This window comes from Lytechinus pictus, chromosome 8 (assembly GCF_037042905.1).
Source record: "Lytechinus pictus isolate F3 Inbred chromosome 8, Lp3.0, whole genome shotgun sequence".
In the NCBI taxonomy this organism is placed as follows: Eukaryota; Metazoa; Echinodermata; class Echinoidea; order Temnopleuroida; family Toxopneustidae; genus Lytechinus; species Lytechinus pictus.
Genome location: NC_087252.1, coordinates 733,283 through 760,985, shown reverse-complemented (window position 1 = coordinate 760,985; position 27,703 = coordinate 733,283). Strand labels below are relative to the sequence as shown.

The following is a 27,703-nucleotide window of genomic DNA, read 5'->3' as shown; positions in this document are numbered from 1 at the left end:
CTGTCATAATAATGTGGCGATAATCTTTTCTAATCTACCACAGCTGCACCAACTACACATAAAAATTACAGAGACAAAAAAAGACAAATAAATCAACATAACATGTATTTGTATATCGTGACACATTTATTGTATTCTCTTCTACACTGCTCTAGCATAAATCACAATTCCTGTCTAATTTGCACCACACATGCAAATTAAAAATATACCAAGATATTATTATTAAAAAAAATTTCCCCTCCCTATTTGTATCTTTAAGGAGTTCAATTAGGAATTCATAGTAAACAATGATGCGATATGGCAAGAAGAGTTTATAATGATCGGGTAACAGATACCCGATAAGAATTACCTCAAGAACTGAGGGGCTAATAAAACTTCAACCGAGGCTAAATTCAGAATAATAATAAGTGCGCCTCTGAACTGATAAAACGATTTTCTTCATAAGTAACTGAACAAGGATAAATACAAGAAAATGCATTGTATACATTCGAAGACCAATAGTAACATGGAGATTAGCCATATTTACTGGCTCAGGTAGGATATAGCAACATAATTATGAAAAATAAATGGTTATCACTTTGTAAACAAAAAAGCTCTCACCTCTGCCTCTAGAATTTATTTGACTGCCATTTTTTCAAATCGTTTGTTATTACCTAATCATGCATTTTGATTGTTGGTATAAGGCCAAACCCCTTTCCTGTAATCATGTTTCTACACCAATACTTTCTGATATTATCGGACTACCAGCTTCAAAACAAAAGTCCCATTTCATAAAGACTTTTTATAATAACAAATGCACCATATCTATAACAAGTTTGCAATCAGCCAATCAGATCGAATGATTTCAGTAGCTTTAAACTGGTAATGGGTATTATTTTGTACATAACAATGTCTATGAAACAGGCCCACGCTTGGCATTACAACCTTGATAGAAGCCCCAAAGTAAAGCTTTTTCAGATCAACAAAGCTCGACCAATAGTCTTCACAAATATATTGTTCAGACATGGTGATACTTTCTGCACAACCTGTGCTCATAAACGCTTATTGCATCCTTCAAGTCTACACAATAGTCCAAAGTTGGGTAAAAATAAATCTCCTGAATTCATAAAGATTTTATGACGATTTCATTACAATATCATGATGTAGTGGGTTTGTTCATGCAACACATGACATATTCCTTTCGGTAATTTCTTTTAATACGCGTCATAACCTTTAAAACAAGTTTGGTTACCTCTTGACGCAACATTTTCGACAGTTTATTTTCGACTGTCATGATTGTCTTTGTAAACAAAATATGTAGCTGGGCTTTCTTGATGTGCCATTCCTGAGCGAGTGCCTACGTGAAAGTGGGTGAACTTCACAATAGATTTGCCTGGCAAAGACCATACTTTAATTGGATGCGTCAAATAGCGACAGCTTTTATCAACAATAGCTTGAGATAAAGGTCGATTCGAGTTTTAGTAGGAAAAACCCCAAACACCCCCATAAAAAGTGGGAAATAAGAGAATATGTGTTTTCTATTTGATGGAATAATTGCAAGCATGGAGGTAGAATGTTGCAAGTGTATCACTCTGTATACTTTTATAAACAGCGCTTTATAAACTATTGTCAAAAGCGCTTTATAAATGTCAATATCATGATCATCATTCTTACATAGGTAAGGGCTTTGGTAAAAAAATACAGTTCCCACACACGTATAACTGGAAAGAGGCACTAACGTATTGAACAGAATATCATATGTTCTCGAACTATACAGTCTTAGAAAGGGTTCCGTGACATTTACTCTGGCGACAATTGCTCCGGTGTTAATTCCATACACTTATTGAATGGCCAACTTCAACCCTGGATTTGAAACTACATGTACAAACTATCCTTACCCTAACATAAAAAACCTATTGCAACCCCAACCGTATATCTTATGCGAAAAAGGCCTGGAGCCACTGTCGCCGGAACGAATGCCCTGTCACGCTTCAAAAGGAATGGTCATGGATAACCAATTTAATAGGGAATAAATCAATCCACATTCAATTCATGGTTTAGATTATACCAGAATTTCAGTCAGGACTGACTATCTTTGGTTTGACACACAAAAGATTGCATATTTTAACCAATCCATCTTTGGAGTGGGCTTATTTAAGATCTGCATTCAAGCACCAACTTTATCTTTGATAGCTCAGCACCACAGAAAAACTCTTATTTCAATGTTCTTTGGGATATAATTCTATTGCATTTACCATACAAGGTATAATTTCAATGATAATAATCAAACAATACTTTGTTCTTTTATGACGCATTTTACACATAATATAATGTACATTGTACTTCAGAGTAAACAAAATATATGTTAGTATATAGTGTATATAAAGTAAGATTTAATAGCTTAGAAGAAAGAGGTAACATAAATTCTAACATTAGGCAATGATTTGGAAGATCCTTTATTTTTGCACCATGGTAAACGGCCTCAACTCTTTCTGTCCTTGCCTGGCTTCCTGAGACTTCGGATGGAGAGATCCCATATAAACCTTGAAAATCTCGAATGCTCTCTTATATTGAAAGAGAGAATACTTGTACAGCTTGGCATTGAAGAAGTAGGCAGCTATGTTCATTCTGTGGACAAGAGAAGAAAAATAAATTGTACAACAATGTTACAAAACAGAACCAAGAGTAGGAACAGATTGTAAATGTTTGCAATGAAGAACCTAGTAAATGTGATAAATGCAAACGATTTGACTTAAGCACAGAGCTTATGGTTTATGTCGGGAACTGGCTGGTAGGTTTAGAACAATGCGGACCCACCCGAATCCTAGCTCCTTTTGGTCATGTAGGAATGCTGACCTGATTAAGACAAATTGATTGAGTTTATAAGGCAATGTATCTTGTAGTGTACGTTACAATTTGAATTGTGCTCGACTCTTCTATCATGCAAGTTTCCATAGAAATCAACCTACTAGTGAATATTACCTGACGGAAGCAACATCGACATGCACTAGTCCATAAGCATCGATGAGTATGGACAAGGCCTCAACGAAAAATGGAAGGGCGTCCTCTCCAGTTGGGTCGAGGTCCATCAAAGACAACCCAATATTATTTAAGATGGCCGCTACTCGTGGCTTCCCCAGTCCTGCAGTGCGTTGAGTCTCAATTATGTCAAGGATATGGTATTGCAATGCATCTGTTGCCCTTCCCTGATTCTGGTATAACTCTCCAATCTGTAACATGAACATACAAGGGGATGTCCTATAACTACACATGTTAAAAAAGCGAATCTCACCGTCTCTTTTTTCGACCAAAATATTATATTATTTTCAACTTATCTTCATATCTCAGGATTTAACTAATCAAGGCCATCAAAATTATGACCAATCAGTGAATCTCGGGAATTTGATACAGAGTGTGATTGGTTATAACGCCAGACATGACATAATTTCCTTCAGCGAGAAATTGATCCACAATATGCTGCACTTGACCCAGGTGCGGTAAACGGGTAGGATTACTTAATTCCTTTAATGCACTGAACGTGGCTTATAATTTTGTTATAGCTTGAATGGGAAATAATAATTGCGCTTTTTGGTGAAACGCAAAACAGAAATTCAGCAATGATAGAGAGAAATTATGTAAAGACATTACCAGTCCATTTAGAGTGGCAGTGTAGTGATGGTTGACTGGTAGAACCTGGTCGCATATCTCAATGGCTTTTAGGTAGAATCGGTGAGCCTCCAACGGTTGTGATGTCATACTATACGCTTGGCTAACATAATTAAATGGGAAAAAGGAGATGGTTTGTTAACTAAAAAGCTTTGGGGGCAAAGATATAGAGATTGCCATTGACAGAAAGAGAAAGAGAGAGACAGAGAGAAAGATTGGAGGGGTGGTTAAGAGTGAAAATATTGAGAATAGAAGTTCCACATGGTATGATGCAAACAAAGATTCTTCGGCAAAGAAAAAATGGAAGCAAATCGTGAGAGATAAACCATTTCGATAATTTTTTTTTTCTTCAAATAATCATTGAGGAGAATTTCAGAAACTGTACTATAGTATAAATATATTTTGTCAAAATCTATGTACTATTTTATTATTCTTTATCAGGATATCAGACATGTAATAGGTTAAATAGATCTAGTGCTACTTTAAAAAAATATCTAACCCTAGTCCAGTAAGAGCTTTGATCATCTGGAGGCGATGTTCAACTGTGTCAGGGTGGGACAACCGGTTGAGGGCGTCCTCGAAGTAGGCAGTGGCAGCGGTATAGTCGGCTAACTTCTGACATACGATACCCAACTCAAGCAAGTTCTGCAAACGGGGAAAATAAAGACAAGCTCCCATAAACCACTTTAAGATTATCCTTAAAGAGTTGAATTAACAGTATACAAATCAAACTGAACTTGATAAAAAGAAGAAACAGACTATAGAAAAGGCAATAGATTATATCAGTAAAGTTAGTAAATTATATTGGAATTGTGGTCCTGGGGTATGGGTTTGCTTGTGGGATTTGGTGTAAAAATACCCCTGCAAATATCAGTAGCGATTTTTTAGAGAGGCCAAAGGTCGATGAAAAATAGACGTAGAAATGCTGTTTTCAAGTATTATTCTACTAAGAATGAACTAATACATTACATATCACTTTCTTCAGATGTATTTTTACATCTTGCCGATCAATTTACATATTTTGTTAGAATAAACTTACTTCAATGACATCACGATGTCTACTTCTTTTCTTGGTCTCATAACTCACGTGATGAGTCACATGACAGATGTCTTTTCCTGCATGAAGGTCTTCCAGTGTACTCAGAAGCCTCTCATTCAATTGTCTATAACAAATCAACACAATAACGATAATATATGATAATAGTGTGTAAGGACATACAGTGTTGCTCAAAAGTTAGTGAACCCCACCAAAAATACACTAATTCATGCTGAGTGTTGACAACAATGTTTGGCGAGCCAAGATAAACTTTAATGAATGTAATAATTTATCACCTGATTTCACAAAAACATAGCAGAACTTCAATATTCCATTTTCTGGTGGGCTTCAATAACTTTTGCGCACCACTGTATTAAAAAAAACCTATCACATCTGATTTTCACTTAAACTGTAATAAGATTCTAAACAACCCAACAACATCTGATTAACTGTGGGCAAATTATTTTAAAGAATGTTTGTGACAAATAGCCTGGCTAAGCCGGGATAATATAGGAGCGCCTGAAGCACCTGCCTAAATGAATATATTATTATTATTATTGTTATTATTATTATTATTATTATTAGTAGTAGTAGTAGTAGAAGTAGTAGGAGTAGTAGTAGTAGTAGTAGTAGTAGTAGTAGTAGTAGTAGTAGTAGTAGTAGTAGTAGTAGTAGTAGTAGTAGTAGTAGTAGTATCATTCTATATTTGCAAAGTTTACTTTGATCGCATAAATATTGTTATACATAACAAAGCATTGGAGGGGCACAGCATTGCTCACAAACAATACGGTACCCCTCTAATCAATTGTCACGGTCCGCCACTGGATATATCATGACATTGACGTCTTGCCCTTTGGCTCGGTCTTACCTGGCAATTTTGAGGATACCCAGTTCTGTGAAGAAGTCTGTGAGACAGGCTAGCAGGGATTCCTTCTCTTTGACTTCGCTGAAAGCTTTAGAATGGTTGACGAATTCAAGGTAGGCCTGTCCTGCTTGCTCAAAACCTCCAAGCTGAAAAACGAAAGCAATTTAAAGTTGGTTGCATAAGTAATTATGTCATAATCAGTATGATGTAACGAAAGTGGGAATTTTCACCCCTACATAATTTAAGGAATTTAAGCCATTTGCGCATTCATCATTATGATAATGATGGATTTCTTGACAAGAGTTGGTCCGTAGAGACAACTCGCTATTCACTTTGCAGAGACTTGGCGAATGGTCCGAATAGTTTTTTGATATTTTAGTCGAGGCAGCAGAATTGCGCATGCCCAATGTTTCATTGAGTATGCGCAGTTCTGACACATAAAATAATGTTTATCCGACGAGCAGAAAATGACCAATCATAAACTGATGAATTTAGGATACTCCTTAATATTCATAGAAGGGATGTAATTCAGATTGTTGGAGGAGGTAACATTGACAATAGGGGGTGCCAGTTTCAATTTAACAAAACAGGGGTTTCCGTATAAAATGAAGGTAATTTCAGTCACTATTGGTATAAGGGTAGGGGGAAACCCCGCTGTAGTAGTCCACCTGCACCCCCCCCCAAATCAGTTATACCGGGAAGATAGACCTGCGGGTAACAGTGATTCAAGTTTGCTTTTCGTCTCCCAGGCACAGGTCACGCCAAGTAAATAATCATGATGATGATGAGATATTTGACATGAAAAAAGGGTTTATACTGAAAAATGTAGGTCTTTTCATCCCTGCTTCCCATGACCATAATGGACAGCTGGATGCACATTGACATTGTTGCTAGTCACTCCATTTGTGCAGGGTTTCACAACAGTAATGATGTATGTCACTGACATAATCTCTGATGCCAGTGATCTATTCATCCCTAAATACCTGTTACACTCGAAATACACACACACTCATGCCCTCACCCACACCCACAAACACACATACGTGGAAATGGGTAGTTGGTATGAAGAAATTCCTTGAATGCTCGAGCGCCCATTCAAAGTAGCCGTGCTGAAGCTGGGGTAATAGAGATGTTTTATTACGCAGGGCCACGGGGAAAGCAGATATCAGAACTGAAGTGGCCGCCCTGGGTAAAGTATGACGAACCGCCATCTAATACATACAGCAATGTGAACACTCCTTGAAGCTATTGGATCTTACCATTCTCCAGGCTTGGATGAGTCGAACCTTGCCTTCCGATGTGTTCATGAGAAGCTGGAATGCCTTGGGGATCATGACAACCTTCTTGAGTCGAGGAAGATCACTCAGTTCCATCAACAATGATGGTAGCTCTTCCACCTGTCAGGATTTGAAGGTTGTAGGAATAGTATAGATGTGATTTCGGAATGGCCTTTCTTAGAATGATAAGAACTTCAGTTGTTAATTGGTCCCTTATCTATTTTCAGTTGAATGACTTGCATCTACGGATTCAACCTCTTGACCTGTGACGGTTTAAATATTGTATTATCCATAGAAAATGCAAACATGTGATTATAGAATAATCAGTATTAGAATTGGTCCCCAATATATGTTCAGTTAAATAATTTCCTTTTACTGACTAAACCTCTTATCAATTAGTAGACAATATCCAGTTATATAATAATTTATTATTGGTGTTAATAATCAGCACTTACGAATTTGAAACCAATCTTAAAATGAACTCTCTAAACATAAAAACACCAAGCCATAATGAAGTCTAAAAAGACTCGAGGAGACATCACCCCCCCCCCCCATCCTAACCTGCGTGGAAACTTGACTATTTATCGCGAGACGTATAGGACACGAGGAAACGTATCGGCTTTGATTTATTCTATCAAGATATTTTTACGAAATTACATACATATCTCTCATTTATGTCCTGCTCTTCAAAGAACTCGGCAAGCTTCAGGAAGCTTCGTCTTTTCTCTGCAGGGATTGAGACGTACTTCCTCTCAACAGCCTGGCGCAGATGATCGTGGAAGAAGTTCACGATGCCGTTACGGTTAACAAGGTTTTCCTCGAGGGAGAGGTAGAAAGGCGACCAAATACGTGATGGAACCTAGGGGAAAAGAGAATCAAAGAAAACCCATCACCCTTCATTAGTTAGCAACTAGCGTTTGCTGGGTTCTTATCAACTACTTAATTTTGTATTTGGCATACCAGGCGAAAATTATTGTGCTTTTAATAGTGATATTTTATATTTAAATATTATATATTTTCATTCGATGTTTACAAAGTTTTATATCGTTTCTCTCATTTCAAAAGAAACTTAAATATCAACAAGAGTTAGAACGCATTATGAATATGCAACAAATTTATTGTAGATATAGATGGATCCAGGCACATCAAACGTATTCAATTTTTTTCCCTATACATGTATGACATTATTTGTTATAGATAACATGCAATTTGTATTTGATTATATGATTTGTGGAGAAATATTGAATAAAGTCTTTCTTTGAAAATATGATTAATTTTCTCCTTCTACTTTCTGTTTGAGAAGTTTGCACCTTGTTTTAGAACGAAAATTTGTTTCATAATTATGTATGTGATTTACACCCGTCATGATAACATAATGGTTAACAGATATCATGCCAATAAAAATAAAATCATATAAACGAATGCACAGATAACATATTGTTTTGCAGGTCATGCCTATCCCCACCTGTAGAAATGACGTCAGTTCTTCTTCGCTCAGCCCTCTGCTACTGCACCAAAGAGCACAAGTTGCATCCCGAACAAGGTTAGGTCTATATCAAGGAAGTACAACAAACAGATGGACATTTACGAAATGCGAGTGCAAATATTTCTAAACCTCATTCTTTGGGGCTATGCAATTATAAGATATCAGTAGACACGCATTAAAGACAATAAAACAACAAGAAGAAAATATGACAGAGAATAAAGCATCGTTTTTACCAGCAATAGCAACAAAATTTGAAAGAATAAATTACATTTATTTTAATTATTAATTTCAAGCAATATAATTTGAAAATACTAACCAAATGTTTGATATCATCATACCTTACTGAATTAGTTAGTAAACCTAGCATCTAATGAAAATTGTGATAAAGAATGTTTATACCTTCCGTGTTCTCCCCGTTCAAAGTCAGACTCTAGACGTTCAAGAACTTTGACAAACAGTTGACCAGGATCCTGCGCTTCTAAATAATTCTTGATTGAGGAAGTCAGTTGATAGAAAGAACCATAAACACGCACCTGAGAAGGGGGTGAATAAAAAAATAGTGTAAATATCAAGTTAATTATAGTAATGAATAAATACTATGCAGTATTTATAGAGTGCTTGATGCATTTTCCCCCTAAACGCTGCATAATATTACACTGGACTAAGCACGGCTACCCTGATCAAACGCTAGAGCATTCAAGGAATTATATCCTACAAGGTACCCATTCACTGCGCCTTGGTGAGAAGTAGCAAATGTAGATAAACCTCTTGCCAAAGGACGCCACAACTGGGCGTTGTGGCGTGCGCCTGTAATCCAGGCTATGTGGGGAAGTTACAAATTGATGCAGAGGTTCGAGCCCTGGTCACGTCTTTCGGATGGTGACGTTAAAGGTCGGTCCTAGACGTAAATATTCATATCTGATTGATACACGTCTGACAAAACTCAAATACACACACACACACACGCTAATGCTGTGGATGATGATGACGATGATGATGAATATTATTATTGATGTTATCATTATTACCATTATAATTATTATCATTATTATCGATATTATTATTATCATCATCATCATCATCACCACCACCATCATCAGTATTATTAATATCATTATAAGTTGAGTTAATTAATGAATCAATTAAAGCTCACCTCATCCAATAAAGCCCTTAGGTATAGAGCATTGGAGGTCTGTTTAGCATTGACTATCAAATCTGTTTGTTCAGTATTGAGGTTCTTTGAGTAGAGTTCCATATAACATCGTATGATCTCGCCTTTCTCTTCTTGGTTTAAAGGATGAACATGAAATACTGGCCAGTTGTTCGATTTAACGGCATCCAATGCCTGTAGAGGGTAAAAGACAATTTTCGTAAAAGTAATACAATCATATAATATTGGACGCCAATATTACGACCCCTAATGAAACTGATACATTAGAGTAATTGCTCTAATGATCATCGCCAGTATCATCATCATCATCATCATCATCATCACCACCACCACCATCATCATCATCACCACCATCATCATCATCACCATCATCACCACCACCACCATCATCATCACCATCATCATCACCATCAGCATTATCATCATTATCATCACCATCATCATCATCACCACCATCATCACCACCACCATCATCATTATCATCATCATCATCACCATTATAACCATCATCATCATCACCTTCATCATCATCGCCATTATGATCATAATTATCATCATCACCACCATCATCACCATCATCATCATCATCATCATCATCATCACCATCATCATCATCATCATCATCATCATCATCATCACCACCATCATCATCGTCATCATCACCATCATCATCATCACCATTATTATCATCACCATTATCATCATCATCATCACCATCATCATCATCATTTGCATCGGCATCGGCATCATCAACATTATCGCATCTTCGTTATAACCATAATTATCATTATAATTATTGTGATGAAATTCGTCAATAACAATATTAGTATGATTTCTATTCATATAATAATCGTCATTAACAATCATTATAAGTCTTAAAATAACAATTCATATAAATTGAAACGAATAAGAGTTCAAGTGTTAAAAGGGATCGGGAATTTAAAAAAGGGTCAATCAATCTCTTCAAATCATTAATATATAACATTAATGATAATTACAACATTACCTTCCCCGGTAAGGTAGAAAGAAGCATTTGCACATTTGGTGGGAGCTCAAGCGGTAGCCATTTTAGCTCAAGCTCATCTCCTGTTGAAATTGAAAAAAATATATATATCTCAGTCAAATTTAGGGTTTACATAATGAAGTTGTACAAATGTACAAATGAGCTCTGCCAAAACATAAACTACATAAATTCTGTGAATATACGTGTAATGTATTAGATTTTAATCCGTATTGTAAATATCATATGTGTCTTAATTTATATGTACCTTTTATGAAAAAAAACTCAGCCGGCTAAAAACTTCAGCTATTCAAGGGATGAGTTTGGCTAGTCATACTGATTATATTTATTAAGATCGTGTCAACATGAAACAAGTTATGAAATATCATAATATTGATTTAAAAACGTAAAAAATATGCATCTTTAGTCGATACCTTCTCCTACAGCGCCCGAATCCAGTTGATTCAAAGCATCGAGAACTATAAGCACTCGTCTGCCGTAACTCCCGGCCAGTGATAACCACTTTGGAAGATCCTGGGCCAAGGATTTATCAGATGTCGGGATACCCATGTCGATATTAAAATGCTGCTTTAATTCTTCAAAAAGTCTGGATTGAAAGAAAGAAATGGATGTAAGCTATTGAGGTTTTTCTTTGCTATTATTAAAAAAAAAAAACCTTGTATCTCAATAGGATTTTATTTCAAAGTTTTATACTGATGTTCATTGTATGAATTGAGATTTTTTTTCTTTAGGGCATTCATGAAAAGCAGATTTTGTAGATCGTTTGTACCTGTATGAATATATTTTAATATGAATAAATAATGGATGGGTAAATTTCGCTAAAATCGAATTTTATGAGTGAGAAAATCATCCCAGAAGGCTTCGTGCAGCTCTTATAATGATCTCTATATCTTGAATTTCACACCCCACCAACTTCTTTCTTTCTTTCTCCCTCCACCACTCTCTCTCTTTCTCCCCCTCTCTCTACCTCTCCTCCCTCTCTTTATATCTCTCTCTTCCTCTTGTGTATACCTTCTTAGTAATCTGAGATGTGAAGCACTGTCTGCAGAGCTACCAATGAAATGCATGAACATGAAATCATCAGGATGTTCATCCTCAAATCGGCCACACCAGTTTGCGACAAGGGCTGATTTCCCGCTCCCAGATTCGCCGAGAACCACGAAGGGTAACTTCGGATTTCCAGCAAAGTAGTCGTCAATTTTCGTGAAGTATTCGGCCCGCCCGATGTACACTCTTCGGCGGACTTCGGCGAAGGACAAGTGAGCTTCGCGTTCCCGTTGAAGAGGAGTGAGTTTGGATTCGGGTGGGAAATCTTGATTGATACACATTTCTAAATCCTGGATAAATTTAAGAAGGAAGAAAATAACCCAATCATACTTTTTTCTTTAAATCAGAGGGAAGAGATCAAACAATAAACAAAGAGAAGGCAAAGAATAGAGTAATTATCTAAAAGAGACAATAGTAATAATAATCAGTTTGTCTATAAGGAACTTAAAACATATTTTGTGCGTATAAAATCTCGTACATTATTAACGCCTCCATCGGATTTAATCAGCCATTTTCACACACAACGCAGCACATCATCCGCTCCTTGGAAAGTATTCCAGCCACTCCTCATGTACAGCGCTCACAATGCTAATGTCATCAATTCTACTTTTAGGAGATGAGCACAATCATGTCAAACTTATTTTTATCATACTTAATAGAGCTTATTACTAAAGCAAAAGTCAAACTGATCACTGTATCACCTAAAATAAAAACACCTTTACCTTCCGAATAAGCTCTGTGCCATCATCGGCAACGTCATAATGCCGTACTAATAGACCAGATTCCTCTAAAGTCTGACGAAATTCTTTCTGTTTCTCTATCTTCCATGCGGGTTCGTGGCTACTTTCATTCAACAGCTCATCTTTCGTCTGTATTGAAAGAATAAACACTTAAACAGTTTGCAAAAAAACATCTTACATGTTTAAAATATCATCTTATATTTTGATCTTACAAATACCGAGATTAATGAATAGGAAAAATAATTTTATTAAACTGTATACGCTTGGTTCTAAGAAAATAGGAGTTGAACATATTACAAAAATAGTTGATTATTTTTGGGAATTTCATGAAATTAAGAAGGACAATCAATTTACCTTTGCCTTCCTTAGGTAGAAGAACGTCTTATCGGATGCAGTATCTCTATCTCTGAGAGCCGAATGGAGAACTTCCAGCTGCACACACAACAAAATAAAAATCAAGGAATACTTAAAAAATGATCTATTGTCAAATTTTGGATCAATTTTAGGCAAATATGGATTTATATCCGTGTCAGGGTCTTCCGGTCCTGTCAAAAAAAGAAAGCCATCTCTAAGATATCTCATGAACATTACGGAGTCTCCGAGTAGTTGCAAGAGATTTTAACATGTTCACTTTCGGGAGAATCATTGTTTGAATAATTATTTCCCATCTCGGAGACGTATCCATGACGCTTTTACCAATTGGGACATCATTGAGACATCACGTAGAGGTCGCTGCAGCTATAGGAAACCTCTCAAGGGTCTTCTTCTGAGGAAGGTCCCTACCGCCTTGGCGAGAGCACACCACAAACCATATTTCTTTGTCGCAGGGACGTATTGGTGACGAATTTTGCAACAAGAAAATAATGTACACGTCGTGGAAACGTCTTCGTTGGTGAGATACGGCTTTAAGGACACTGTCGCCTTCCGCCTGCATTTTTTTTTTATGTTTTACAAATTGAATTTGAACATGTCTATGGACCAACTGAAGAAAAAAAAAATTATAAGCATACGAGCAAACTGCTCAAACAGATGATATCTTCAAGCGGCGGCAAGTCTACATAACAGCGGATTTAGATATTCACGGTATTATGAAAATACCATATTGACAAAGAGAGAAGTAATGCGTATTTAAACCGTTTCATTGACTGTAAAAAATGGGGTGTTAAAAATTACATCAGTCGGTGTCCCTAGTGGATCACATCAAAAGGTATCAAAATTACACACTAGAGATTGAACATAGCATTAAATAGTGTATAAGTAACAAATGTGTTGCATTAATACCCATGGGTGCTTAACTAACACCAAACTAACACTAGGATAAAATAATGACATACACCATTAACACCAAAGTTTCTGACCTGAGCAATATTATTATTACTCTAATTTCTGAAAATGAACAATGCACCCGAAATGACACACAGTTACCTGAGTAACACTGCTATTGAATCTGTACTCATCAATCCACTTCAGATGGTTGAAGTTTGCGATGGCGTAGTCGTAGGATTTATTGAGGAGTTCATCGACGTCGCCTTCCCTTTGACTCCAACCAAAACGATCACCAACAAGACAGAGAAAGTAAGGACGACATCGGTCAATCTGAAGGTTATAAGCAAATAAATAAACACCTTGGTATTAGTTTATAGTGTTTCAAGAAGCGAAATAACAATAAATCCACTCTACCCCGGTATTTCATAAATACGCAGAAGTGTACATACAATTAGAAAATGTTCTTAGGTGCTAACTTAACTATACAGAGATGTATCATTTAGTGCAAACATGCGCAAAGTAATTCGTTACGAACAGCTTAATGAAACCACCATGAACCCATTGCAAAAAGACTTAGATTTAACGCAACTAACAAAAGTCAAGCCCAAGTCAGTACGCACGTTTCATTGGTTGAAACTCAAGTTGTGTTCGATTGCAACGGGCCTCTAAACTTACCTCTCTGAGACATATTGAAAGTGTCTTTCCGTCATTGCTCTGGTCGCTAGTGATGCCCCAACGGAGATCAACATAACTGAAGAACACACCACGATCAAGACACATCTTTTTTATCTCATTGAACACTTTCTTGATCAGAATCTCCCTCTCGGCTGTAAAGTCAAGGAACGTACTGGACAAAAAGGCCCTGATCTCTCTCTTCTTTCTTTGATGCTTTAGGACTTGTTCCCCTTGCCCCTTGATGCCGTCTTTGCCGACTCCTTGATGTTCTGAAGCTGCTGGTTTGCCGTCGTCCGAATCTGTCTCGAGCTTCAGCGGACTCGCTTGCGGGGATGTTGATATTGAGCCTATCAGAGACGGACACGTAGATATATCATTATACTAACAAGGTATTATAGGACTAACCAAAGTGATCATCTGATAAATAGAGTTTAATAATCAAAATATGGCCCTTGGCAATGCTCTGTGAAAGAAATTATTTGTTTCCGTTTTGATGAAAATACTTATTACAAACCCATCAAAATAATACACATATTAACAATAAACAGTAAAGCGCCATCTATTGAATACAATCAATTCCTACGCGCATGGTTATCACTAATCCAGCTTTAGCTCGAGCTGCCGTTACATGCGCTCAGTGCATTAAAGGAATACATGTTGTCGGGTACTAATTCATCTCATCTGGATTTAGTGCAGAATTTTCCAATTGAAGAATGATAGTCGGAAACACAGGCTCACGATGTCGCCATGTAATCAAGGAAAGGAGAACTAGGAACAGATTTATGATGATTGTCTGGCAACTTGTAGCTTTGTCTATCATGTTATATGTAAAATGGATGATATTAAAACTTTAAAGGCAAACAAGAATTACTTTCACTTCCGGGTCGATCTGTTGACATTGGACAGGTAGGGAGGCCGTACTTCTGAACCAAGCCCCGTATCAGGGTGACTAGCTTCTTGGTGTCCTTGATAATCTTGACATCACATAGAGTATTCTTGAGACCAGTCCTATGTGGCCGACGACACTTCATCCTCAAACTGGCTGCAGAGACCTCAATCCCTCGACCTGCAACTGATAATCAAAGTCATTGTCTTTCATTGGTAGAAGTCTACAATTTGGTGATCCCAGGATATTTCAAAGAAGTGGAACCTAACTGCTTTAAAGTCAAGTACCGGTAAGTGAAACGAGCTTAACTCGAAGATTCCACAATGCAACCCAAATAAATTGTACTTGTAAAGAGTTACTCGCATGTTTCATAATGCTAGAACTGGCTTGGGCTTACGTTAGAATATCAGTTATAACTGTAAAAGACCCATTACCCAGTCCTTTCCCCTTTGTTTCGTTCAGTCTTTAAAAAGAGTCATAATACTTCTTTGGTAAATCATAAGTGATTGATAAGAAACATCGTATACCGGTACCTTCTGTCGTTATCCTTACGCTCCTTGCTCCTGCACCGTATTCCTCAACGGTAAGTGTGACCCTTGACCAAGCATCAGACCTTTCTAGTGTACCATTCGTGCATTTCGTTTGGACCACTGTGCCATCAGATCTTTCTAGAGTGAGTGTTATTTGGAATGTAGATCCAGAGGTAGTGGAAGATCGCAGTGATAAAGAGAACTGTGAAAGCATAAATCATGAAAGGAACTCTTTCAAAGGAAAATGTTGCATATAGAACTTAGCATGGTCTAATATTTAACCTGAAAGATGTCAACTACATGTACATGACTATTAAGGCCACCGCACACCTTACGACTGACTGGTCATCGATCCAATTTTGGACCAAATCACATTTGGCTCATTTCATGAAAATGTGAATGAAAAGTATCTTTTTATTTGAGGTTCAAATTACCGGAAAGAACCCTAATAACAATTTTGGATGATTGCAAGCCTTTATTTTGGTGTAAAAGCCAACTTAGTTTCAAATCGTAGCCAGTCGTACGATTACTATGACGTCCTTTCGACTATATATTAAATTCGCTTTTATTCTAATAAGGATGATAGCATAGTCACCGATTTGGGAATAGATATCGTTACGATGATTTAGAACATTATACAGTAAGATACTTCATGTTTCAATATTAGCATCAATTTCTACTATCTTTTATTTAAAAATCGGGTCGCAAAGCAATCGTTAGGTGTGCTATGGCCTTAACGACTACATGAAATGTATACCAATGCGAAATGTTTTATCGTTGGTGATCTAGACATCTGTAGGTGGCTACCATTTCAGGCGGTCCATTGGTTCCTGCACATTTAATAACTTGATAACCTTGAAAAAAAACATAATTTAATGTTAGTATGCTTTCTTCGATAATTCAGTTCAGACTTTACAGTGTTTCTAGGAAGAACTTAATCTTACCTGAACTGGTGGAGCATTATCAAGGCAACGCACGTCGAAGGAATCCTCGAGATTCATGTGATACTCAAAAACACCATTTTCACCAGTTAAGACCAGTCCTGTGACGCAATGGTAGGAATGAGAAAAAGGCAAGTAATTGACTTAAAGATATATACTTTCACAGAATGATCAGCTTTTCTCTTCGTTTGTGTGAACAGCAAAAGCAAATAATAATAATCATAATGACCATACCGCTGGAATAACCTTGTAATCATTTATGTTCTAATTCATAAGTAAATTGATTCAAAGTTATTTTCAATAGGAAAACTCCAAGTATGAATATATAGTCTTGAATAGATGTACATTATTCAGATAAAATATAACATTTACTATTATTCTGACTCGGTTGCAGTGAAGCACAAATATAGTCCTTACTTTTCTCCACACCGTCACCACCGAACTGCGACTGCCATTGCGTAGAATCACATTCCGAAGTATATTCCTGATGATGAGAAAAAAATAATAGCAATTGAAATGGTCAGGAGGCCATTGCGTAGAATCACATTCCGAAGTATATTCCTGGGGATGAGAACAAAATAATAGCAATTGAAATGGTCGGAAGGGGCAGCGGAAAAGTTTGGAAAGTGGGAGTGGGGGCTGACCAAGCAAAAAAAATAATCATGACCAGATGGTCATTTTTACCTTTGTGCACACAATTTTGGAAAAAAAATGGGGGGGGGGTGCAGTTATCCAGGTGCGAAAGTAAAATTCCACACCGAGGCATGTGGCTATGTGCCCCCATACAAGTCCCTCTTACGAAAATAATTACAGTTTAAACTTTCTTTTAACAAAACATTAAAAATCGAAATTTGGAAGGAAAATGAAAGGGGGAGTGAAAAGAGGAGTCAGATGGATTGGAAATTAAATTAAAAAAAAACTGCGAACGGGGGGAAATAAATATGTAAATATGATCACAACATCAGAGTTGAACAATACATATATTATTCGAACCAATAAATGATACAGTAACACATGTATTTTTTGCAGACTTAACAGCCTTTCCGGAATTGATGTATGAAAAAAAAATGTGTGGTAAATTTAGCAGAGATGTCGTTGTTGTTGCCCTGCATTGCCTGACATACCTTCCTCATCCTAAGGATATCACCAGACCAAGCAAGGTTTCTGATGTCATATCCAGCAATGTGACGGTCAAGAGGAGCAAGATCATCACCAATCTGCAAATATATATAGAGAGAGAGATAGAAAGAGAGAGAGAGTCAGACACAGAGAAAGAGGTAGAGTTTGACTTGACTAGTTTGACTAGTATGTTAGTATGAATAGTTAAGGAGAATAAATCCTTAATTACCAACGTGGCATGGAAAATGATGTGCAAAATTAAGATATTCGTCTAATGCAAGTCGACACTAAGACCGAAAGAAGTCCATTTCCATAAAAAATAACAGATGTATCGCAGTGCTGCGATAGTTGAAAGATAAGCTAAAGCTTCGTTATTTTGAAGGATTTGCTGGAAAGTGCAAGGGGCCACCGTGCCAAGGTTGTATATATAATATAGTAGGTTTGCATGGTGGAGTTTATAACGTAGAGAAGGTTTACGGTTCAACATGTGTAATGTGAAGAAGGGAAGGAAATGTGGGCAGAAAGGAGTCTTCACTCCTGAAGACGGACAGTCAACCTGCCCGAAACGTCGAGTAACCTCTCTTCACTTCAACCTGCTACTACTCACACCATCGCAACTCAAGCCATATTCAGCTCATCTCATCTGGTTTACAGTCCTTTTCAGGACTTCACTCACTTTCAAGAAATAATACTTCTAATTTCCTCTTTTCATCCTATCTCGTCTTTCAATTTCAATCTTTCTGCCTATATTTCCTTCCCTTCTTCATATTACACATGGTGAACCGTAAACCTTCTCCACGTTATATAATATAGCTTTGTGTAATATAAAATTCAACTTACATTCGATTGGAACAAATAAACCAGCTACTGAAAATTCACACAAGTCAAATATAAAGAAGATATTATCATTTTAAAAGCTCTGTTTAATAGCTTACCTCTTGTTTTTGACCTGATGATAATTCGTTAGACAAAATTTCAATGTCTGTATCTTCACTCTGAACAAGAAGAGCAGAAAGTTGAATGCCTCTATCTGTACACAATGTAAAATATATGATATATATATTTGGAATATACATGTTTACTCTTGCCTAATCAACTGGACATTAACGCCAAATTCAATTAAGAAAATAATTCAAACAAATCAAATATTGCTTGTACATTTTCAGATGCTATGGAAGAATTTCAGGGGCGTGTGTGTGAGAGAGAGGGATTGCTGCTGTTGTTGTTCTTATGTTGAGGTGGGTAGGTGTGTATGGATGAGTGTGTGTGGGTTTGTGGATGGGTGTTTTCTCTTTTTTCTTGGTTGGGTTAGTTTTTCATGCATTGCATTTTATGAAAAGCAATTTCACTTTGTTACATAGCTGTGAAAAATCAGCACAAAAACAGAGGAAAAAAAATCATGATTACCAGATTACGGAGAGGATGAAGTAATTTACGATCTGGCATTTTCTAGTTTACTGATATTGTTCGAGATTAATGATTGCTCTAGGATTTAAATTAAGCGACTTACCACATTTCAGGGAGATGTCAAGAGCACCATCAGACACAGTAACAGGAAGTGATGCTTTCTTCGCAGTGCATTCTGGGATAGTTTCTGTCTGACTATGCAATTGCTGTTGAATCTAATTTGATTTCATAACAAATTGTAAATATACAAATGATACACAAAGACTTTTCAACAAAACTCGGTTACGTTCAAATTTAATTGTTTTCATTCGAATATTCGGGGTAGCTAAACATCTTTATGATATGGGCTTGTCTGAATATAATTCATATGAATTTTACTCTTCCTCTGATGAACTATTCCGCACCCAGTTTTGACTGCCCTGCAACTCAACAATTTATTCATACCTTCCAAGGATTCAATCCAACTTTAATCATTGGAGGGGGAGAGGAAATATTTTATATTTCAGATAAAAACTAGATAATAAGGAATATTTGACATTGTATCCTGCATTGCCGTCCGTGGTGCGGTCCCGTTATGAAAATAAGCATACGTTCACATTTTTTTTAAATCAGATTTTGATTAAGTGTACAGTATTGGGCTTGTTTTGTATTACGTTTATTCAATCAAAGCTTCGTTCGTGTTCAGAGGGTTTGGATATAAAACTTACCTGAGTTGATAAATCGTCTCTATTCACCACAGCAGTGACGTCATCTAAACCCGAGGACATTGTGAACAGTGTGAGGACATATCTTCCTGTGGGCACCGGGATCTATCAATGATAAAATTACATTTAGGAAAATCAACGTGTGTATAATTTGCTAATGCCCTATACGTTTTTCCCCGTCAGAAATACAAAGACAGAAATTGTTCTAAAATGCTACAACATAAAATCTCCTCTTATTTTTCTATATTGTGAATTTTCACTTCAATGGTATGATATACAATATACAAACATATACATATATAGTAAGGAATGTTTCAATTATGAAAACTGTATAGGCCTACATGTTAACTGCCTTATTCTGACCGATTTACAATCTTGGTTAAGTAGCAACAACAACAGGAACAAAGTTAAATCGTAAATGCAGTGCATATCAAAAAAGTTTACTCAATGAAGAAATCATATAAACCAACTACTTTAAAGAAATCATATAAACCAACTACTTTAAAGAAATCCTATAAACCAACTACCACGGTAACATTGCTAAGCATTCAATCACAATCAACGTTTCCATAATTGTAACTCTTTATGAAACAGACCCTAGACGAACATTTTTAGTGAATCAATTATACATACTCTGAAATTCAAGGCATCATCTTGTCTTGGTCGATTTCCTATGAAGGTAGTATACAATGAGCCATCGTTGGTGCTTCCAACTACTTGGGGATAATTCCTCAACGGGTCAATGTGACAGCCGTTGTAGTATCGATCTGTGTAACCAATAAGATGGGTCGTTACATTGCTTTTAATGATACATTCAAAGTAATCGTGATTCTTATTGGAGGTGTCCATGGTAGTTACCATTAATGAGAGTTTAACCATCAATCACAATTATTGAATTAAAAGGAGTGTTGTTGATTGAATTTCACTTAGAATTATGTTTAAAATGCTCTTTTCAAAATGTAGGATTTCCAGTCATGCCATTTTGCATGACAACACGCAGATAATATTTCCGGGGGGCAAGACTCGAACATATTTTTGAAAAAATGAAAATAAAAGCGATAGAGTAAACGGACCGAGCTGCTCAATGGGGCGATTTTTTTTTTTACAAGTGTAATAAAAGTACTTGGTGCACATCTCACATTTGCACATTTTTCATAGTTGTTTTCATGAAATGTTAAGGAAAAAAATGTCTTTTCACAACAGCTGATCGGGAATTTGCCCCCCCCCCCTCCCCCTTGCTGCGTACGACCATTCCCTGAAGTCCACTCAAACATATCTCATTATAACAGAAAAAATACATCAAATTAAACATATAATCTTTCTAAAACATATATAGAGAGATTGAAGAACTTATTAAAGAAAGAAACAAGCAAAAAGTAGCACAAATTATGCATGTTATGTGCGATCTCAAAATCTCGTGTACTAACCCTTTTATTGCGATGAGGCCAATACTTTTGTATATTAATTGAGATACAAGTTTTTTTAACTATATATATACGATGATACTACATCATGAATCATTTGGAATACATCACCAATCCAGGTTTATATATAATCATTCAATTTTCATGTACATGATGTAAAGGCCTATATACAGCATTTGGTATTTATATATATATATTGTGATGCTTTTCACTAAATATAATGCAATTTGTAATGATGAGTAATTCTTATCTAATTACTTTGATGAAACTGGATATAATGCTTATGACCTGAATTAAAAAAGAGATCCTTCAAGACAGAGCTTAGGAAATAGTTCTCCGGTTTTACAGGTATCGTTATCTTTGTTTTTAACTTCTTCCTGAGTGATCAGATGAATAATATTAAAAAATAAATCAATTTTGTCGCGTAAACATTTAAACGTTAAAACAAAGGTATTGACGAACTGTATTTATACATTGAAAATGATATTTAGTGGTTTAAGGTCTAACGAATATACGTCTGGTTGCGTAATTATACACTCCCGGTATTAGCAACGGGTTTTAGCAAAGTTTTGGACTAAAATATCGAATCATCTTCATAATCTTAGTACTCCTTTTCTGGGATGTAATTTGATACTCATCAACTGAGATTAATATTTCAGAATTAGTTGTGATATTAGTTGCATATAATTGTCTATACAAAGGAGAGTCTCATGATGGTGCGACACTACGGAAGGAAAATGTATGAGAGAATCGGGGTTCGAGGTTAGCAACCAAATATACCCAGAAAAAATAAACCACTAGAATTTGTTAGAATGTGTCGAAATTCTGCAAATAGGTCAATCTTGTGACTTTTGGAAAGGTACTTTTGGGAACTTATGTAATGAATCTCCCACGCATGATTTCACTGGTCAGATTTCATGACATCTGTGGGCAACTGCCCCGCCCCAGTCCACTCTGTAAGGGCATGCGATAAGCTTTGTTATTCGTTATGACCATTCAACAATAAAATGTATAACCAGGTGCCGCTGATCATTCTTGACCGGCGTCGAACTAGATTTGGTTTGCGATAGGCCCTTCTTCATTATTCTACCGGCGCCTATTTATTGGAACCAGGGGACGCTGATTATTCTTGACCGGCGCCGATTTAAATTTAGGTGGCACTGGTTATTCTTGATCGGCGCCGGTTATGACTCTGGCAGCGCCGATTTATAACCAGATGGCGCCGATTATTCTTGTCCGGCGCCGATTTAGATTTAGGTGGAGCTGATTATTCTTGATCGGCGCCGGTTAAGACTCAGGCAGCGCCGATTTTTCTTTACCGGCGCCGATTTTATAACCTGGGGCGCTGATTAATCTTGACTGGCGCCGATTTATAACCAGGTGATGCTGATTATTCTTGCCCGGCGCCGATTTAGATTTAGGGTGGAGCTGATTATTCTTGATCGGCGCCGGTTAAGACTCTGGCTGCGCCGATTTATAACCAGATGGCGCTGATTATTCTTGTCCGGCCCCGATTTAGATTTAGGTGGCGCTGATTATCCTTGATCGGCGCCGGTTAAGAACTCAGGCAGCGCCGATTTTTCTTTACCGGCGCCGATTTATAACCAAATGGCGCTGATTATTCTTGTCCGGCGCCGATTTAGATTTAGGTGGCGCTGGTTATTCTTGATTGGCGCCAGTTATATGCAGGCAGCGCACTGCTGATTATTTTTAACCGGCGAAGTTGTTGGGAAAAGGGTAGTTAAAAGAAAAGATAAGGAAGATGATATGAGTGTGCTTTGCTGGGGATAGTCTTTACTTTACTGTTGCTAATATTATATCAGTGTATAATTTTTTTTAAGCGGCGCCATTTCTTTTAAATTCTTTCAAACGTTATTATAAATTACATCTTTTAAGTTTGTATTCTTAATTTGCTTGTATAACTACGCTATATATTTTGAATGTATGTGTTAATATATGTTTTCATTTATGTTATCTTTTTTTTTGTAATATTTATTGATTTTGTCTTATAGTTGTTGGGTCAACGCTCAATAAGGCTATCTGCTCTTTTTTGTTGGCCCCTCATTCTCATAAATATGTTTTTTGTATGTTGTCACAATGTTTTACTTATGTACCTGACGTATGTTGTTCATGTTTTTATTGAGAGTGTAAATAAATTGAATTGAATTGAATTGAATTATTTCCTTTATTTTTATTTTTTTAAGCGGCGCCTTTTCTTTCTTTCACTTTTTTTTTTGAGCAGCGCCAGTGCGTCAGGTAAGACTTTGTCCTGTATGCGCGATTCCGTTTTACACCATGGCGAATGATTTTCTCGATTAAATAGCAACGAACCTCCTGGATGCAAGGTCGAGCGCGCGATGCATAAGTCTGCACCACCGCTATCCACACACAACATGTGCAAATCAAGCTAGCTGAGCTGAGCGCAACAACTCTCTATGCTCGATTCATTTGCCTAAGACAACTTCAGAATTGCTTGTAATTTGTTCACTCGCTGTCATGGAAGGTGACATTCCGTCAACTTTGTTGGTATGTCAATGTTTTTCTTTTATTCTTTTATGAATATTTTCTACATCTATGCTTATTAATAACGTGATAGATTGACTAGATCTAGATCTCATAAAGACGAACGTAGACTGTCTCTCCCACTCTAGCTCGCAGTAAAGTTTCATATCTAACCAGCGATGTGTGTAGACTATTTGTCACAAGTCGAGTTCCTAAATTGTCATTTGTATTTGTCTTACTTTAGCCTCCCAAAATTTAACCGAGGAAAAGATTCCTTGATATTTACTTTTGATTAAAAATGCTGATCAATGATCAGGACAATTTAAATGTATGGCAAACTAGCTTCGTGGTGAATTGCAGCTGATTTTTTTTCTTAGCGCTCGTCGCCATGGTAACTATGCAAATTAGTTCACCGAGCGTACATGGCTCGTAATTTCTGTATGAATGTATAAACGATGTATACGTAGGTGCCACGCCAAAGTTGATAAGTCGGGCAAAGTGTATTAGTTGGTGTACAAGCTAGTATCAGGCATTACGTGTTTTGCTTTCGTTGAGTTAAGACATGTAATCGTCTGAGTTTCCTGCCAGTCGCAATTTTCATGTTTCCTGAATTGTATCTTCAAGCTATTTTAATCACCAAATTTATCTCACTTATTTTGTATGAAGTCTTCAATATTTACCAAGTTTTTGATAAACGTATGTTCTATCGTCGGGTCTGGAGTCGGGGGTACGTCCATGCAGCCATTACTTTTAAGGGATCATCAAGGACAGCTCAAGGTCGTCATTCGGGGACGTCGCAACACAGAAATTCATCGATTTGTCGCAGTAATATCGACAGCACGATCACCGGCAAGAGTTGGAACCTTGTTTCAAAAACAGGGGCCCCATCCTACCGCGATCTGATAATCAGGTTTCATGTGTATATGTGTGTGTGATTGGGTGTGGGTGTGTAATTTAGTCTGTGAATATTTTTTCTCTAAGATTTAAATATTCAAACTCTCAAATGTATTTGATTTTCTCAAACCTCGGCGTTTTAAGGAAGATGGAAATTGATTATATCCACTCTGTTGTAGACTGATATTGGAACGAGAAGTAACTTACTAATTAAATGCTTTTATAAAATGTTCTCAAAGTGTCAGGGTTTTTTGTACTGAGAATCCGTTCATAGGTCTACCTCTCTCTTTTCTTTCCGGACCCCAATATAGGGCCGTGACACTATTTACAGGTCGCTTTATAGCTATTATTACTTTTTTGGCCTTCGCCAGGGTGAAAACGGACACATGTCAACATCATGAAGCAATCAATATTAAATCACCAATATCAGAATTAGTAAAGTTCCTCACCATGATCTGAGCAGATGGATGGTAAAGCAGATCGCCCATCACAGAAGACTGCGCCGTTTACATCCTGGTAGGCTGGGCCACCAAAGTTGATTGCGAACTGGACACCAGGTAGTTGCGTCATGACCCCACAGGGTGAACCCTCTAACTCGAGAGTCACATCTTTTTTCTCTGGGGAATGGGTGAGAACGAATTTTACTTATTCATTTCCGAATAATACACAGGATAACATGAACCGTGTAACACAAAGGTTATCGATCAATCGATCACTTGAAATAAAAAAATCTGATTGGTTCGTAGTCAATCTACTCAGCAAGATGCGTATGCAACGATGATCTTGATTAGTCGTTTCGTTTCGCTATAAGTCGCTAATCGTTGTGGTACGGGGCACATATCAACATAGGCAATCCCACAATCAAAACATTCAACAATAAAGAGGCAGTACATCACAATATACATTTTTCACTTTGTCGGTTTGTTTGTCAAACGGGTCACTACGTTATGAGAGTGATGTTTCGATTTACCAAATGATTTACAATAAATACGAATCAGTAACTGTGGGGTGCTTCACAAAGCTGTTCGTATAAAGTCACGAATGACTTCACGAACAACTAGTTATATCTTTCTGGATGCTATATTCTATTTATCATTCATCAATATGTTGCACAAGTGACTATCACCAGACGTTCGTAACATACGAACCTATTATTTTCTTAACACCCACCAGGTCATCCCAAGCATATATTTTATCCCTCAATGCAATTTTCGATACTTCCGCTTACCTTTGTTTTTCAAAGTAACACTGGCTCTAAAGACGTACACGCCCTTCCCCTCTTTGGTCTCATTTGAAACGTCTTTTTGGAAGGTAAACCGCCCGGACTCTTCCTCCAACTCGGATTCCGGTACGAGCACGGCAGTATGGTTGCCGGACTCAATCTTGATGTCAACTCTTCTATCGGTCCAGACGTTCAGGCAGCCATCATTGATTGAGAGATGACCACGCAGCGGGGTGTCAACTCCTGTAGCGATGCAGTCGCTCTGAAGGCACCTACTTTCGACATCTTCAAGGTCCTCCGGTGCATTTGAGAAGAAAGCGTACCGGCAAGGGCCTGTCAGGTCCGGTTTCAGCCTCACCGCCAACTTCCCTATCTTCTTACTCACCAACCAAAGGGCTGGGGTCGACAGTGACGGATCATCAGTGCTTTCTGCGATGTAGTACACACCCACTTTGTTCACCATTGGTGCCACAAAGTACAAAGCCGATGTGATAAGGTCGGTGTCAGGATTAGACCTGGAGCAGAGTAAGAACATTGCTCGGCCATAGTGAGTTCGGATCTTGGGTACAAGAGTCGTGCTGTGCTCGCCGTTGTAGGTTTGAGTGAAAAATACCTTGCCACAAGGCGAGGTGTCGGATGTATCCACAGCGTAACTTCGGTTGCACAGGAAAACAAAGTGGCTATCTGGAGGGCCTTCGATCTTGACACAACCATCCTGGTTAATGTCGAATTTCCAGTTGTTTTTCATCTCATTCGGTCCACATTTCCCAGCTGGAACAGCATCAAGCTTCCAACAATCCCCATTCCTCTGGACCTCTACCATATAGCAGCAGGCGACGGGTGTGCTTTCATCAGATCTAGACGTGCTACATCCCACAAGAAAGGACACAGTGTACTCAACGGTATCAGTAAGGTGGACAAAACCAAGCTCATGGAGGCCTACATCAAGGTTACCTTCTGGTGAAGATTCTCTTTGTGGAAAGCGCCCTCCACGGGTAAAGATAGCCTGGTTGGAAAACAAAGTTACATCGTGTCTACCATATCTAATCTTCATGATCAAATTCCCGTCGTGATTTGTTTGAAGGTCACGTGCGATTGAGGCAGCAAAGCGTCCGTTGTCCCTGGCTGCAGGTATACCTAACCTTGACGTCACAATCAGCTTGGTGTTGAATGTATTCGAGTTGAAACCGGATTGAACTAGACTCATCTGACTCTGGGCGTTCGACTGACGTTGCCGGGTGTGAAGCAGGATAGCTGAAGCACCACCATGACCAGCGTTCACGTTGTAAAGCAGATTTTTCTCTCTTGGAAAGACATCATCATTAAACTCCTCCAAGGAGATTGTTGGTGGTGATTCTGAAATTGAAATAAAACGTTGAACAAAGTTGATTAGTAGTGTGTCAGTGGTGGGTGACATGCGTGAGCTGGGGGCTCAAAATTTCCTTCAAATTAGTCTTTTTATTGTGACATTTCATACTGTATTCCAGGCTACTTGCACGGTGCACACTCACCTTTACTGTTTATAAGTGAAATTTCAAACTACCTCACCATGGCACCTCGCACTGATACATAGAATGTTTTCATCCCGGGATAGCTTTGAAGCTGCTGAAAGGGATTACTCTTCAAGGTTCAAGGTTCAAGAAAAAGAGTCGTAACAGGTTGTAGCAATGAAATATTGTAGCAAAATAAACACAACAAGATAAAAGCTAATGAAATCATTCTAGAACACATACATGTATAATTTATATATCTGGAAAGGTAAACTTACGTGAATAATCTTCCATCGTGATACTAGGCACTCGCCTCCCGAGTAAAGACTTGTCAGAGGCCTAATCCTCAAGCTTC

The 27,703-nt window shown here is 37.5% G+C and overlaps 1 protein-coding gene across 1 annotated transcript; it reads right to left on the bottom strand.

Annotated features, from left to right (window-relative positions):
• Positions 1-103: 103 nt before the first annotated feature.
• On the bottom strand, positions 104-27,703 carry LOC129266398 (TPR repeat-containing protein DDB_G0287407-like). The gene is made up of 30 exons (XM_064103314.1): positions 27,627-27,703; positions 25,865-27,214; positions 25,086-25,253; positions 20,450-20,583; positions 19,820-19,921; positions 19,216-19,327; positions 18,641-18,735; positions 17,711-17,803; positions 17,004-17,070; positions 16,590-16,687; positions 15,649-15,847; positions 15,101-15,301; positions 14,230-14,576; positions 13,714-13,884; positions 12,643-12,720; positions 12,271-12,417; positions 11,513-11,838; positions 10,915-11,087; positions 10,487-10,566; positions 9,463-9,654; positions 8,709-8,842; positions 8,289-8,373; positions 7,485-7,682; positions 6,806-6,943; positions 5,550-5,692; positions 4,685-4,808; positions 4,145-4,290; positions 3,628-3,748; positions 2,962-3,209; positions 104-2,607 (listed from the first exon to the last, which is right to left on the bottom strand). The coding sequence occupies exons 1-30, from the start codon at positions 27,640-27,642 to the stop codon at positions 2,436-2,438; spliced, it is 5,658 nt and encodes a 1,885-aa protein (XP_063959384.1). The 5' UTR covers positions 27,643-27,703; the 3' UTR covers positions 104-2,435.